The 15,976-nt window shown below is 34.9% G+C and overlaps 1 protein-coding gene across 1 annotated transcript; it reads left to right on the forward strand.

Moving 5' to 3' along the window:
* The first annotated feature begins 607 nt into the window (after positions 1-607).
* On the forward strand, positions 608-3,178 carry LOC149838052 (uncharacterized). The gene is made up of 3 exons (XM_090008180.1): positions 608-641; positions 1,820-2,085; positions 2,678-3,178. Exons 1-3 carry the CDS (start codon positions 608-610, stop codon positions 3,176-3,178), a joined length of 801 nt encoding a protein of 266 aa, XP_089864306.1.
* The last annotated feature ends 12,798 nt before the right edge of the window (positions 3,179-15,976 follow it).

The following is a 15,976-nucleotide window of genomic DNA, read 5'->3' on the forward strand; positions in this document are numbered from 1 at the left end:
CTGAAAACCCATGCACAGACAAAATGATTTAACGTGGTTCAGTTGGTCAGGCCTATGTCCAAGGACAAGTTTCTCGCCTCTCTATCACCATTTCAGAGAGAGGGTTCCTTTATATATAATCTTTAAGAGAGAATACATGAACGAAAACCATCTGTACATGTGGAGTTCTTCTCAAGAGAGGACTCCTTTAACAATTTGGACGTCTCCTCTATTAGAGTTTCTTATTTTATTTTCTTTCTTTCCTTGCTCTTCTTGATTGGATTCTCTAGGTTTAGGAACTTCTTGTGCTGCTCAGCTTCCTTGTGGGAGATGACTCTCCCATCGTGTGGACTCAATCCACCCTGACGTAGATTGGATCCAGCTCCTCTAACACAAACAGGAGAAATAAGATCTTGGTGTCTTTAGATGTCAGCCCGAAGGGGAGTTTTGCCCGTTCATTTTCAATACCTGAAAACAATTAGATTATGGTTTGACTTTAGCAATAAGTTGTACAACTGGAAGCATGAAGAAAGGAACCTGATTTTTGAGTTATATTTTTTTGTCAGTGTACCAGTGCTTTAGGGTAAATGAATTATACTGCAATCCTCCTCGCATCAAAGCGTGAATAATGTACTACAGCAATCAACGTGCCATGTTCTCAGGTATAATTCATAACATTTAAGAGATTTACTTTTATCTGATACAGCAGTAAGTCATTTTCCATTTTGGGGAGGGGCATCCCATATGATTTTCAATGTCGCTTTGTTTTTTTTTTTTTAATGAAATGTGAACTTTCGAAGTCAACTTCAAATCCTAATAAATAGATGCATAAACCTGAGCCTACAACATGGTAGTGTTCGAGAGAGAGAGAGAGAATGTTTTCCCTATATTTGGTTTCAAGGAAGAGTTGGAGGTAGAGGCAGCCTTAGCAGCAAGGTTTGACATGCCGGAAAAGATATCATGCAAGTATAAGAGATTCAAGGCATGCTATAAAGTATGGTTTTGGTGCCCCCCGCAGTGTCACAAGGATTGCAGCATTGACTGTTTTTCTTGCAGGCCTGTGTGCAGTAAGTACTGCGTTTAATGCATTGGTAGTGCGCTTAGTCATCACACTTGAAGTTTCAAAGTTCATAAAATCCAAGGCTGTATTTGTCAAAAATATGTGGTTGATGACCTACACACCTGTCCAGGTTTCCTGAGTGGCAGCGGGGCTTGGAGAGAAGATGCTGACCTCTTTGTCCCAGGTTCGACTTCCACTGGGTATGTGGGTGACTTTAACTGGTGGGCTCCGAAAGGGCTTGGGTGTCTGTGACCCCACCCGAGGTTTACTTAGCAGAGGGACGGGTTCAAACTTACATGCACGATTGCCCTTGTATCATGTCAGCTTATATACTAGTCATATCGAAAATTTTATAAAAATAGCCGTATCCATGTGACATCATTGTGATCCACAAACTTAAGCTCGCTTGAGATTGTCTAAGTCGCATTATCCTAGCTTTTAAAAGTTGATAAAGATATAGGATTTTAAAGTTGATCAATATATCCCATAAAAAAAAAGTTGATCAATATTGGGATTGCCTTTAGAGAAGAAAATAAATTAAAGCAAATTATTGTAGAGTGAAAAGCACAAACATCTAGTATTGGTATCATTTCCATTTCTTTCTCTTCATGCATGGAAGTATTTGGTTCAAATACTAATGGCTAATTGCTTCACTTTCACTCGTTCCAACTTGTTATACACATATTCCATCAAGATGTGGAGATATTCTCCATATCTTTGTGACTTTGAGGAACTAGTAAGTGCTTTTGTTGTGAATAATTGTATGGAATATTGATTTAGTTAAAACTTTCATGTTGCTGCCTTCTGCAAACTGTGACAAACGAGGATCAGAGTGCCATGACCCTCGCTTTGTTGGTGGGGATGGCATCACCTTCTACTTCCATGGCAAGAAGGACAAGGACTTTTGCCTGATCTCTGATTCCAACCCTCACATAAATGCACACTTCATTGGGAGGAGAGGGGAGGGCATGCAGAGTAATTCCACGTGGGTTCAGTCTATTGGCGCCCTCTTTGATAACCACCAATTGTTTGTGGGTGCCCAAAAGGTAAAATTAACAATTTTTTTTTATCATTTGAACAATTCACCCGTTTTTCCTTTCCTTTTATCGAGAAAACATTTGAAAAATAAAACACATAAAGCAAGCTGTGGGCACAGATCCAATTCTGGAGCAAATCTGGGCTAGGTAAAATCCCGTGATATTTTAAAAAAATCTGGTTTTCTCTGAAAACCCTATGGGAATATCAAATATGCACATAAAAATAAAAAACAGTGACAGATACAAAGACATAAAATATAAATAATACAGAAATACAGAAAATCATGTTTAATGCCTTCATAATCTCACTAAAAAAATGCAAAATTTTTGCAATAGGTGATTTTTTGACAATATCGTGTTTTTTCAGCATAATATTCGCTGCTAAAGTATCACGTTACAAAATCATGATATGTTCAAAAATATTGGCAATGTTTGTTTCTTTGAAGCAGGGACTACGTAAAAATACAAGAATGATTGTTGATAATTCTTTTGCGACTAGAACAACCTCAACCAAATCTTTATTGATTGGTTGAAAAAAAGAACAGTGTGCAAGACGGAATGGATGATTACTGAATCACTTGATTCCTCTGTCTTTCAACAGGTAGCCAAATGGGAAGACACTCTGGACCAACTTGCACTGGTCTTTGATGGCCAACCCATATTCCTTGACAACAAGGAAGGAGCAATACGGGAAACCGAAGCTGCTCCTTCTATCACCATTACTCGCGTCAGCAAGGCCAATGAGATAACAGTGGAAGTGACGAACAACTTCAAGATAACAGCAAGAGTGGTCCCAATCACTGAGGAGGAGTCTAGGATCCATCACTATGGGATAACAAATGATGATTGCTTTGCTCATCTACATTTGAACTTCAAGTTCTACTCACTAAGTGACGATGTGAGTGGCGTGCTGGGCCAGACATACGCTCCAAACTACAAGAGCCGGGTGAAGATGGGTTTGCCAATGCCGGTTTTGGGTGGCGACCAAGAGTTCGCATCATCCGGCCTGTTCGCAACTGACTGTGCTGTCTCAAGGTTCAGAGGCAGCATGACAGGTGAGCTACGAGTGAGCATGAGAAGCTGGAGTGTGGCAGTGGAATGAATGGGCATGGAATTGTCAATAAAATTCCTAAAGAATCCAATCAAGAAGAGCAAGGAAAGAAGAAAGAAAATAAAATAAGAAACTCTAATAGAGGAACGTCCAAATTGTTGAGTCCTGTTGGAAATAAAACAATAAACTAGAGAAGAAGATTGTTCTCTAGAATGAAAACACACAGAAATGGTGCTAGAGAAAGAGAAGACTTCAAATGGCTTCAAAGCAATCCAATGACATGTCAAAATGAGGATACATGGCTGCTATATATATAGCATTCAAGCTCAACCAGAATTTAATTACATAGTAAATTTCTACCATAGAAAAACTAAAAGACTATTACATTTTCAAGGAGAAAAATTAAATGAGAGAGAAACCCAAAGAGTTTGCATAGAAAACTGCAAATAGCCTTAATGTAAAACGAGTTCCAAAAATAATGGAGGAATACGAAGAGTCTAGCTTATAATTCCAACAAGCCTTAAAGTAAAATGAGTTTCCCAAAAATGAAGGAGGAATACGAAGAGTCTAGCTTATAATTCCAACAGTCCCTCTTAAGCTAGACTATAACGACACCTAATTTCTTTCTCAATTTATTAAAAGTTTCATTCTTCAATGCTTTTGTAAAGATATCAGCCACTTGGTCTTGGGTCTTGCAAAACTTGACATTGACATCTCCATCTTTGACCAAGTCTCTAATGAAATGATACTTGATTCGAATATGCTTGCTTTTGCCATGAAAAACTGGATTTTTGGTGAGTGCTATGGCTGAACTATTGTCACAAAACAGAAGAGTGCTTTCATATTGAGGATGCTTCAGCTCATGAAGAATCCACCTTAGCCAGAGAGCTTGACAACTAGAAAGAGCCAATGAAATATACTCAGCTTCGGTTGTGGAGAGAGTCACAATTGCTTGCTTCTTCGATGCCCACGAGATTGCACCTGAGCCAATGTAAAAAACGAAACATGAAGTGCTTTTACTATCATCTCTGTTTCCACCCCAATCACTATCACAAAAACCCACCAATTTTGAATCTTCGACACATTTATAATGAATTCCATAATTGATAGTGCCACGCACATATCTCAAGATTCTTTTGCCTATGTCCCAATGAGTATTAGAAGGAGATTCCATGAATCTACTAACCATGCTGACAGCAAACATAAGATCAGGTCTTGTAGCAGTCAAGTACATAAGGCTACCAACAAGGCTTCTATAGAGAGTTGCATCGATCTTTCTCTCACCATCATTTTTGCTAAGTTTCAATCCAACTTCCATGGGAGTATTAAGAGGTGTAGCACTCTCCATTCTGAACTTCTTTAATATATTTTCAGCATACCTTTTTTGAAATATGAATATTCCATCTTCAGCTTGCTTTACTTCAATGCACAGAAAAAAATGGAGAAGCCCCATGTCAATCATTTCGAATTCGTGCATCATATCCTTCTTGAAATTTTCACACATGCTTGGACTAGTGCCATTAATTATTAAATCATCAACATATAAGCATATGACTAAGAACTCCCCTTGATTACCTTCTTTGATGAAGAGAGTATGCTCAAAGGGACACCGTTTGAAACCATTCCTCAAGAAGTATCCATTAATGTGACTATACCAAGCCCTTGGCGCTTGTTTCAGCCCATATAAAGCCTTCTTCAATCGACACACTTTTTTTTCTTCACCCTTCTTTACATAACCCGAAGGTTGATCAATATACACTTCTTCTTCAAGGAGACCATTCAAGAATGCTGATTTTACATTCATTTGAAAGACCTTCCATTTTCTTTGAGCAGCCAAAGCTAACACCATGCGAATTGTTTCAAGGCGAGCCACAGGAGCAAAAACTTCATTAAAATCAGCACCGTACCTTTGCTTGTAACCTTTAACCACCAGTCGAGCTTTGCATTTTTCAACTTCTCCATTTGAGTTGAATTTTGTTTTATATACCCACTTGATGCCAATAGATTTGTGTCCATTTGGGAGCTCAGTCAACTCCCAAGTATGATTTCTTTCAATGGAGTCCATTTCTTGATTCATAGCAATTCTCCACTTTTCTTCTTGAGATGCTTCTTCATAAGTAATTGGATCGGCATCCGCAAATAAAGCAAAATTCACCAAATCTTCCTCAAGATTTCTTCTTGTTGTTTCATAAATTTCTTGAAGACTTCTTGTCTTCATAGGAGGAGATTCATAACTCTTTAAAGATGAGGAAGACGGTGATAAATGCGCAGATGAAGAGGAGAGTGAAGTATCTCCTTTGCCACCATCACTATTAGGGTCATAACTCTCCTCCTTATTGATGAAATGTGAATTTTTATTTTCATTCTTGCCATACCAATTCCAAGATTCTTCTTCATTGAATTTTACATCTCTACTTATGATAGTTTTCTTGGTGATTGGATTGTAAAGCTTATAAGCCTTTGAGCATTCACTGTACCCAACAAGGATACATTTTTCAGATTTATCTTCAAGCTTGCTCCTTCGTTCATCGGGAATATGAGAATAACATATGCTGCCAAATACTTTCAAATGAGCAACACATGGTTTTTGCCCACTCCAAGCTTCTTGAAGAGTTAGGTCTTGAACACTTTTAGTGGGGGCACGATTAAGAAGATAAATAGCACATGCCATTGATTGAGCCCAGAATATGTTAGGCATACCTTTAGATTTCAACAAACTTCTTGCCATCTCCATGATCGTGCGATTTTTCCTTTCTGCAACGCCGTTTTGTTGAGGTGTGTACCGAGTAGTCAACTGATGACGGATGCCCGTCTTTTTCAAGAATTCCTCGAACTCATTGGACATATATTCAACCCCACGATCAGTACTCAAGGTTTTAATAGAAAGATCACTTTGCTTTTCAATAAATGTCATAAATTGCTTAAAATATTTAAACACCTCATATTTTTCTTTTAAAAAATAAACTCATGTCTTCCGACTGAAGTCATCAATGAATGCTAAAAAGTAACGATTACCTCCAATAGATGTGGTGCGCATAGGGCCGCATAGATCAGAATGAACCAACTCAAGTGGTTTTGATGCTCGCCAAGATTTGCCATCAGGAAAAGAGTCTGTGTGATGTTTTCCAAGAACACAACCTTCACAAATTTTGTCTTGCTGATGAATGTTAGGCATGCCTCTGACCATATGTTTTTTGCACATGAGAGATAAAGAACTGAAATTCAAATGCCCATATCGAAGATGCAATAACCATGATGGATCTTTAATAATAGTATTGAAGCAAGGAAGAACAACACTTTGAAATGTAAATGTAAACATTTTGTTTTGAGTCATTTTCACCTCGGCTATGAGAGTATTCTTCTTGTTCTTGATTTCACATATTTCTCCTTTAAAATAAAGATCATATCCTTTTAGAATAAGTTTCCCAACACTCAAAAGATTGTGTTTGAGGCCTGGAACATAGAAAACATCGGTGACGTGCTTGCTGCCATGGTTAGTTTTAACAAGAATATCACCACGTCCCTTGACAGCAAGCCTATTATCACCACCTGTTCTAACTTCAGTTTGAACCATTTCATTTAAGTCCACAAATAATTTTTTGTTTCCAGTCATGTGGTTACTACAACCACTATCAATATACCATACTTCATCATGTGTTTCTTTTTTGGTATCACAAGCAAGAAAGAGAATATCATCATCAAGAATTTCATTTTTCTCATGCATGAAAGTTACCTCCTTTTGGTTTTCTTCTGCCAATCTCTTTCTACAGAACTTTATGGTGTGACCATACTTCTGACAATGAAAGCATTAAACTTGTAAGAGAGAGCGACCATGACCTCGACCTCTACCTTGACCTCTTCCTCGCATAGAATAAGATGAATCACAATCATCTTCTTTCGTTTCTTGATTTCTACCACCTTCATATCCTCATCCTCTTCCTCTTCGTCCTCGAGCACCACCACGAATAGAGAGTTGTGTCTGAAAAACTTGTTCGATTGGAGGAGAATCAAATTGCTTTATACGAAGTTCATGGGATTGAAGTGATCTCATTAAATTATCAATGGACAAGGTGGATAAGTCTTTGGATTCTTCTATAGCAACAACAATATGTTTAAACTTGTGAGTTAAGCTTCTCAATATCTTTTCAACAACTCTTTGATCTTCAAGTTTTTCACCATTTACTCGTATTTGATTAACAATGGAGAAGACTCGATTGAAAAATACTTCAATAGTTTCAGATTCTTTCATTTTTAAAGAATCAAATTCACTTCTAAGAGTTTAGAGTCTCACCATTTTTACCTTGTCTTCTCCTTTATATGTTGAATAGAGAGTATCACATGCTTCCTTTGCTGATTTTGCCGTAGATATTCTTTCGAAAATGCCTTCATCAACAACTTGATAAATATAAAACAAAGCCTTATTGTTTTTCTTCCGGTTTTCCTTCAACTCAGTTTGTTGTCGTTGAGTGATGCCCTCCACATTGTCCATCTCATTGAAGCCACTTTCAACGATGTCCCATAGATCTTGAGAGCCAAAGAGCGCCTTCATTTGAATACTCCACTTGTTATAATTTTTCCCAGCAAAGCAAGGAACTTGTGGTTGAACCATACTATTAGAAGCCATCCTAGCTCCGATACCACTATGTTGGAAATAAAACAATAAACTAGAGAAAAAGATTGTTCTCTAGAATGAAAACACACAGAAATGGTGCTAGAGAAAGAGAAGACTTCAAATGGCTTCAAAGCAATCCAATGACATGTCAAAATGCGGATACATGGCTGCTATATATATAGCATTCAAGCCCAACCAGAATTTAATTACATAGTAAATTTCTACCATAGAAAAACTAAAAGACTATTACATTTTCAAGGAGAAAAATTAAATGAGAGAGGAACCCAAAGAGTTTGCATAGAAAACTGCAAATAGCCTTAATGTAAAACGAGTTCCAAAAATAAGGGAGGAATACAAAGAGTCTAGCTTATAATTCCAACAAGCCTTAAAGTAAATTGAGTTTCCCAAAAATGAGGGAGGAATACGAAGAGTCTAGCTTATAATTCCAACAAGTCCTCTCTTGAGAAGAACACTACATGTAAAGAAGGTTTTCGTTCATGTATTCTCTTTCAAAGATTGAAAATTGGTAATAGAGACAGGCGAGAAACTTGTCCTTCGACATAGCGAAGCACGTTAAATCATTTTGTCTGTGCATGGGTTTTCAGTTTATTTGACGACAACAAGGTAGAGAATATCTGACTAATGGAGGTACCAAGTTATAACCCTTGCCATTGATAATAATTCAGCATAGTAACATTGTCATCCTCCAACTCTGTTTTCAACATATATATATATATATATATATATATATATATATATATATATATATATATATATATATATATATATATATATATATATATATATATATATATATATATATATATATATATATATATATATCGGCAAACTGGGGTTAGGCAGACCACCAACAATATTAGACGTACTGTTGGATTTGAACTTGCAACGTCCAAACACAAGGTGACGTGCACCAACAACTCCTACCAAACAATCGGAGCTCCTATTGGTGTGTATATATTATTATTGTTTGGCTCAAAATTATATGCTTTTGAACCAAGGCCTTTGGCAAAATAACCTTTTCTATGCCTAGTTTTTTTATAATGCAATTTTCAGAAAAAAACCTACTTTATGAAAAGTGTTTAGTACAATATTAAACATCTTTGAAAAGCACATTGCATTTAAAATGTGAAGAGTTAGCTTAGAGGGCAAGGCCCTCAAGGAGCTTATCAATTAAACTTTAAATTTGGACTTTGGATATTAAACTTGGATTCAGATTGGGTCTCATCTGGTCTTGGCTTAACAAACCTTTTTATTACTCTTTTTTGAACTTCATAAAACCTCTTGAGAAGAGATTTAATGCATTCTTAAAGGAGATTTAACACCAAAAATGGTTTGAAAGGTTGATCAGCCACTTAGTGATCATTTTCGCCCAATACTGAGTGCACCACCTAACCCGAATAGCTAGCCCAACGTTCTGGACACAAGGCTTTAAGAGTCATCAGTGGGAGCATGATTGGCTTTAAGAGTCATTATGGGGCATGCTAAAATGTTGTGGTCAATTGAACTCTAAGGACCTGTTGACTAGCCATCTAACCTAAGTCTATATATACTCTAGAAGGTCCCTTAGTCTATATGATATAGAGGCTTGGCACAACTTGACTGATGTAGACTCCATTCTTTTTCTTTTCACTCTTGTATGAAAAACGATTTTTTTTTCTGTTGCTTAGGGTAATCGTGTTGTAGTAATTGGTTCCCTTAGTGTGAAAGGTGATCAAGAAAAGCAAGAGAGGTGCGAGCTTGGTTGTATCTTAAAAGCGAAGTTGCAGTTCACCCTTTTGCACCAGCACTTTTACCCGGAGAGAAAATTGACACTTTTAAGCGAGCCTTATAGTGTACGTGTAAAATCCTGAAATTTTGAAAATTTTATAGATAAATAAAGGTGAAAATTTTTGCAAAAGAAATGTGATAATACCAGGTCATTGGAATTATGTAAACACCCCAAAATTTTTACCTTCATTCCCATATTCCTTTATTTTGCCACTGAGGGTCACTCTCTGAATCATTCAGGGAACCAACTAGTTGATACCTGAGCCTGAGCTATTCATAACTCAAATTTTTGCATCAAATTTCAATATTTTATTTTACAATTAAAATTTAGTCTTTCTTTTGGCTCAATCGAAATATCAATCTTTGTCTTCAGACAGGAATTTTCAATTTCTTGTCTCTGCCAGGGGTCCAGAACTTCAAATCTCTAATCCAGGCTTCGCATTTTGCATGTCGTTTCATTGTATTTTATGGAATTCTATATCATTGCATATCATTTTCGAGATCCAGCATTCTTGTTTTCAAAATATCAAATCTAGACTCGATTTTAAAACCTTTCTTTTGAATTCATTTTCAAAGACCTGGGTTTTAGAACCAATTTTTGCCATTTGGCCAACCCTTAGGGATTTATACCCCCTTTTTTCAAAAGCATTTCTGTAGAAAATTTATCTGGATTCGTTTAATACTTGATTTTTTAACCAATTTCCAATTTTTGCCAATTTTCTTCAAGTGGGGCCCTCCCTGTAGGGGCGCCAACCCTAATTTTTCAATCTTTATCCAATTTTATGTTATTTGCCTATTTCAAAAATATAAAGTTTTAGTAATTACAATTGTTTTCAAAGTCTCTTGAAAGTCTTGTCTTTAATTCTTTATTTTCAAGCTTTTAAAATTGTTTTTTTTTAATACCAAGTGGACCCGCCTAGGTGGTGTCACATGAATTTTTCTCTTCTTTTTCTTTTTATTTTCTTAATTAAGGTCAAAGTCCACACTTGGGTTAGCTTTAGGACTCTCCAAGAGAGGGGGTCGACCCCCTCTCTCTCCCTTATCTCTTTTAATTAAGAGAGCCCACTTAGGTGGAACTCTCTAATTAACCCTAATTAACCTTCTCTTAAAAAAAACCCATAAATAGAGCCCCATAGCGGGGGTCGACCCATGGTCTCTCTCTCTCCCTCTCTCCAGCCACTTAGCTTTCCCTCAAGCTCTCCTCCTCTTCCAGCAGCTCCTCCATTGAATATCCAAGGTGAGCCTTCTTCTTCTTCTTTATTTTCCTTATTTTAGTTCACTTTTAATTAAATCCACCATTGTCGCCCCTCTTGTTTGGATCTTTTTCCTTATTTTTCATGTAAGAGATCATATCCATGATTTAAGAATATGATCTACGGAGTATTTATTGATCTTTACATGTTTTTAATCCATGAATAATGCTTAGATTAGATTTATTTTATTAATGCCTAAAAAAGATTGAGATTCGACCCCTCTATGGATCAAATCTCTCTTTTAATGGCTAAATCAAGTTCTTGATCATGTTTTCCTGTATTTTAATTTTTATTTTAGCATGCTCATGAATATTTTCATTATTTTATACATTTGATCATGATTCATAGCTTTAGTTACATATTTTATTAATTTTGTCATGCTTCATTAGATTTTTTTGTTCTAGGGTTTTAGATTTCACAGTCTTTAATTCTGACCGTCTGTTTATGCTAGTATTTTACCTATTAATATTCGTTATTTAAATCTAAATTTTTTATAATAGAATCATGCATCTATCTACGGTTTCCAGTAAAACAATCTATTTTTTTTTTTAGTTTTGCAATCATGTTTTCAAAAATCAAAGTCGGAGCCAATTTTTTGCACCATTAAAACGTTGTGCAGAATCAAGAGCTACTTGTTGGGGTCATATTTTCCTCACCGAAGATCGCATTTTAGATCCATAAAAATTGGCATGCTCGTATGTGTGTCTAGTATAATTTATAAAAAATTTATAATTTTCTACAATCGTTTACTATTTTATTTTCATCTGATGTCAGAACCTGTGTTTCTTGAATCGACAGGTCTGGTTCAGATCGAGGTTCATCTTGCCGGAACGATATCTCTCTCACCAAAGATCGTATTTTTGATCCATAAAAAGTGACAAATCTGTCTATGTGTCTAGTTTCGGTGGTGAGATTTTTGTGATTTGTTACCATCGGTTTTTATTTTCTTGAAACCCAAAATCAAATTCTATGTTTCTTGAATTGTCAGGCATGATTCAAACCCTGGGTCATCTTGCCAGAATGATTTCTCCCTCACTGAAGATCATATTTTTGATCCATAAAAGTGATTTTTCTTGTCATAATATCTAGATTATCTCTGGAAAAAATTATGAATTTTGATGACTATTTGTTATTTTTTATTAAACCCAAAATCAGGTCTATCTTTCTTGCATTGTTTTGTGTGGGCTAAAATCAAGTGTATTTTGCCATAGTTGTAGCTCCCTAACTAAAGATCATATTTCCAATCTGTAAAAAAGGTTATTTTCATTAATCTGTCTAGTTTATCTCTATTACATTTCATAAAATTTCATCTATGTTTGATATATCATTCTGGTCCAAAACTATGATAGGCATCGAACAACAGGTAAAATAGCATATTTTTCTCTTTTTTATTTAATATTTATATCCAAAATAATCATAAAAATTTAGTTTTTGATTGTATATTATTTTTAGGGTTATTAGCAGTGTCTATGTCAATTTTTATGATTTTTAGAGGTCCTTTGATATGTTTTTTGGTTATTTCATAAACATAGGATGCCCGCGGAGTCCTGATTCAACTGAAATACGAGCAAAAATTAATCTTTTTTTATTATTTCATCTTTTTCATGAAAAGTTTTATATTTTTAAGATTTGATAATCTTCATAACTGTATCAGGGTGCTCTCCACCTGATTTGGCATTGTTTTGAATCTGTGTGGTTTTCAGATTAAGCGTATTACAAAGATCTTTTTTAAAAACCTTAATTTTAATCATATTTTACAATTAATATTAATTTTTAAGGGTATTTTGGTCATTTTTTTCTCAATTCCAAATTTTTAATTTGTTTACTTTTATTATTTATTTAGTTTTGCATCATCCATTATGCTATTTAAAGATTTTATGTTATAGAAGCATGGAAAAAGGATTATATCAAGATAAATCCCTCAATTTTCAGATATTGTTGGATAAATCCAGAAACCTATATTTTCTACTAATATATTTTCTAATTTTGCAAAAAAACTCAAGATTAGATTTTCTTTTATTTTTCCTTTTTCTTTTCAATTATTGATATAAATTATAATTATAATATTGGAATAAGAACATTTTTCATCTTGTTTAGCTTAGGATACATTTGCATTTAGTTTGATTTTGATTTAGAACTACTATTGCTTGTCATTCATGCATATTTCAAATTCTACAATGGTCAACATGAATGACACATGTGCTTGCTTCTAAGGAGTTGATAAACTCAATAGATTTCATATTTGTGGCCATAGTTAGAATACGAATGATGCCCAAATTTATCATCTTCTTTTAAGTTACAAACAACATACACTCTTAGGCTATCTTCTAAAATCATTGCATATTTTAAATCTTTCAAAATTATTTTATAAAATACCACAACAAAGCACTGGATTAGCGACAACCTCATTCCGTCGCTAATCTGTCGCTAACCGGCTTAGCGACAGATTAGCGACGAAGAGGCGACGGACAACTTACGTCATAATTTTTTCGATGCTAACTGGCGATGGAATAAATCCGTCGCTAATTGCGACAGAATAATGAACGACGAATTCCGTCACAAATCCGCCAGTACTAGACGGCGACCTCAGCTTGGCGACAGATTTACATTCATCGCTAAGCCGTCGCTAAATTATATGTATAGCGATGGTAAATCCGTCGCTAATCTGTCACAAACAAGGAAAAAAAATAAAAAAATTTATTTGAAAATTAAATATCGAGAACGCTACAATTTATATTTCCTGTACAATTTAAATTTCCTGTAAATAAAAAACAAAGTACACATAAAATTTCATATAAAAGGAATCTACAACAATTAATCGTTTCACTTTAAAATTAACAAGTTTAATTATTTACAATTCAACAATTACAATTTCGAAACAAAAAAAAAATAGAACTTCTTCAACACATTAATCTAATCATTGCCAAGATTTTGTGTGTCTTCTTGTTCATTGCCTTGATATGTCCCTTCAGCTCCGCTACGCTGATTATCGCTAGCAACCTACACAAGAAAAGAACAGTCAGTATTGATAAACAAAATATATTGAAATAAATTATACACTATATGTGATTCTATCATGTGCTCATATGTGTTCTAAGACAGTAAAAAAACTTTATATGTGATTCTATCATGCTCATATGTGCTCTAAGGCAGGCAAAAAACTCTATATGTGATTCTATTATGAATGATATGTGTTCTAAGGGAGTAAAAAAACTCTATATGTGATTATATAATGCTCATATGTGTTTTAAGGCAGCTAGAAAAACTCTATATGTGATTCTACCATGCTCATATGTGCTCTAAGGCAGACAAAAAACTATATATGTGATTCGATCATGCTCATATGTATTCTAAGGCAGTCAAAAAATTGAATATGTGATTATAGCATGCTCATATGTGTTCTAAGGCAGTCAGAAAAACTCTATATATGACTCTATCATGCTCATATGTGTTGTAAGGCAGGCAAAGCAAAAAACTTTATATGTGATTCTATCACGAATGATATGTGTTCTAAGGCAGTAAAAAAACTCTATATGTGATTCTAGCATGCTCATGTGTTTTAAGGTAGTCAAAAAACTGAATGTGTGATTCTAGCATGCTCATATGTGTTCTAAGGCGGTTAAAAAACTGAATACATGATTATAGCATGCTCATATGTGTTCTAAAGTAGTCAAAAAAAGTTTATATGTGATTCTATCATGCTCATATGTTCTCTAAGGCAGGCAAAAAAAATTATATGTGATTATAGCATGCTCATATGTGTTCTAAGGCAGTAAAAAAACTCTATATGTGATTATATCATGCTCATATGTGTTCTAAGGCAGCTAGAAAAACTCTATATATGATTCTACCATACTCGAATGTGCGCTAAGGCAGGCAAAAAGCTATATATGTGATTCGATCATGCTCATATGTGTTCTAAGGCAGTCAAAAACCTGAATATGTGATTATAGCATGCTCATATGTGTTCTAAGGCAGTCAGAAAAACTCTATATATGATTCTATCATGCTCATATGTGCTCTAAGGCAGGCAATGCAAAAAACTTTATATGTGATTCTATCATGAATGATATGTGTTCTAAGGCAGTAAAAAACTCTATATGTGATTCTAGCATGCTCATATGTGTTTTAAGGCAGTCAAAAAACTGAATGTGTGATTATAGCATGCTCATATGTATTCTAAGACAGTTAAAAAACTAAATATGTGATTGTAGCATGCTCATATGTGTTCTAAGGCAATCAAAAAAACTTTATATGTGATCACCACAACAAAGCAGTGGATTAGCGACGACCACATTCCGTCGCTAATCGTCTTAGCGATGGATTAGCGACGATGAGGCGACGATATGCTTACGTCATGAATTTTTTGACGCTAACTGGCGATGGAATAAATTCGTCGCCCGGTCCGTCGCTAATTGCGATGAAATAACGAGCGATGTATTTTGTCACCAATCCGCCGGTTATACTAAACGGCGACCTCGGCTTGACGACGGATTTATGTCCGTCGCTAAGCCGTCGCTAGATTTATATGGTAGCGATGCATAGCGACGGATGTTTTCGTCGCTAATCCGTCGCAAACACGAAAAAAAATTAAAAAAATTATTTGAAAATTAAATACCGAGAACGATACAATTTATATTTCCTGTACAATTTATATTTTCTATAAATAAAAAACAAACTACACAAAAACTTCCATATAAAAGGAATCTACAACAATTAATTGTTCCACCTTAAAATTAACAAGTTTAATTATTTACAATTTAACAATTACAATTAGGAAACAAAAAAAAATAGAACTTCTTCAACACAATTCTCTAATCATCGCCAAGATTTTGTGCGTCTTCTTGTTCATTGCCTTTATCTGTCTCTTCAGCTCTGCTACGCTGATTATCGCTAGCAGCCTACACAAGAAAAGAACAGTCAATATTGATAAACAAAATATAATGAAATAAATTACACACTATATGTGATTCTATCATGTGCTCATATGTGTTCTAAGGCAATAAAAAAACTTTATATGTGATTCTATCATGCTCATATGTGCTCTAAGGCAGGCAAAAAACTCTATATGTGATTCTATCATGAATTATATATGTTTTAAGGCATTAAAAAAATTTATATGCGATTTTATCATGATCAGATGAGTTCTAAGGCAGTTAGAAAAACTCTATATGTGATTCTACCATGCTCATATGT

Source organism: Nuphar pumila, chromosome 5, assembly GCF_984573655.1.
Source record: "Nuphar pumila chromosome 5, dmNupPumi1.hap1.1, whole genome shotgun sequence".
In the NCBI taxonomy this organism is placed as follows: Eukaryota; Viridiplantae; Streptophyta; class Magnoliopsida; order Nymphaeales; family Nymphaeaceae; genus Nuphar; species Nuphar pumila.

Excerpts from the sequence above, each read along its gene's own strand:
- LOC149838052 (XM_090008180.1), top strand. The coding sequence starts at position 608 with ATGTACTACAGCAATCAACGTGCCATGTTCTCAG. Across the intron at positions 642-1,819 it reads TCAACGTGCCATGTTCTCAG|TTAAAACTTTCATGTTGCTG; the intron begins GTATAATTCATA and ends ATATTGATTTAG. Across the intron at positions 2,086-2,677 it reads TGTTTGTGGGTGCCCAAAAG|GTAGCCAAATGGGAAGACAC; the intron begins GTAAAATTAACA and ends GTCTTTCAACAG.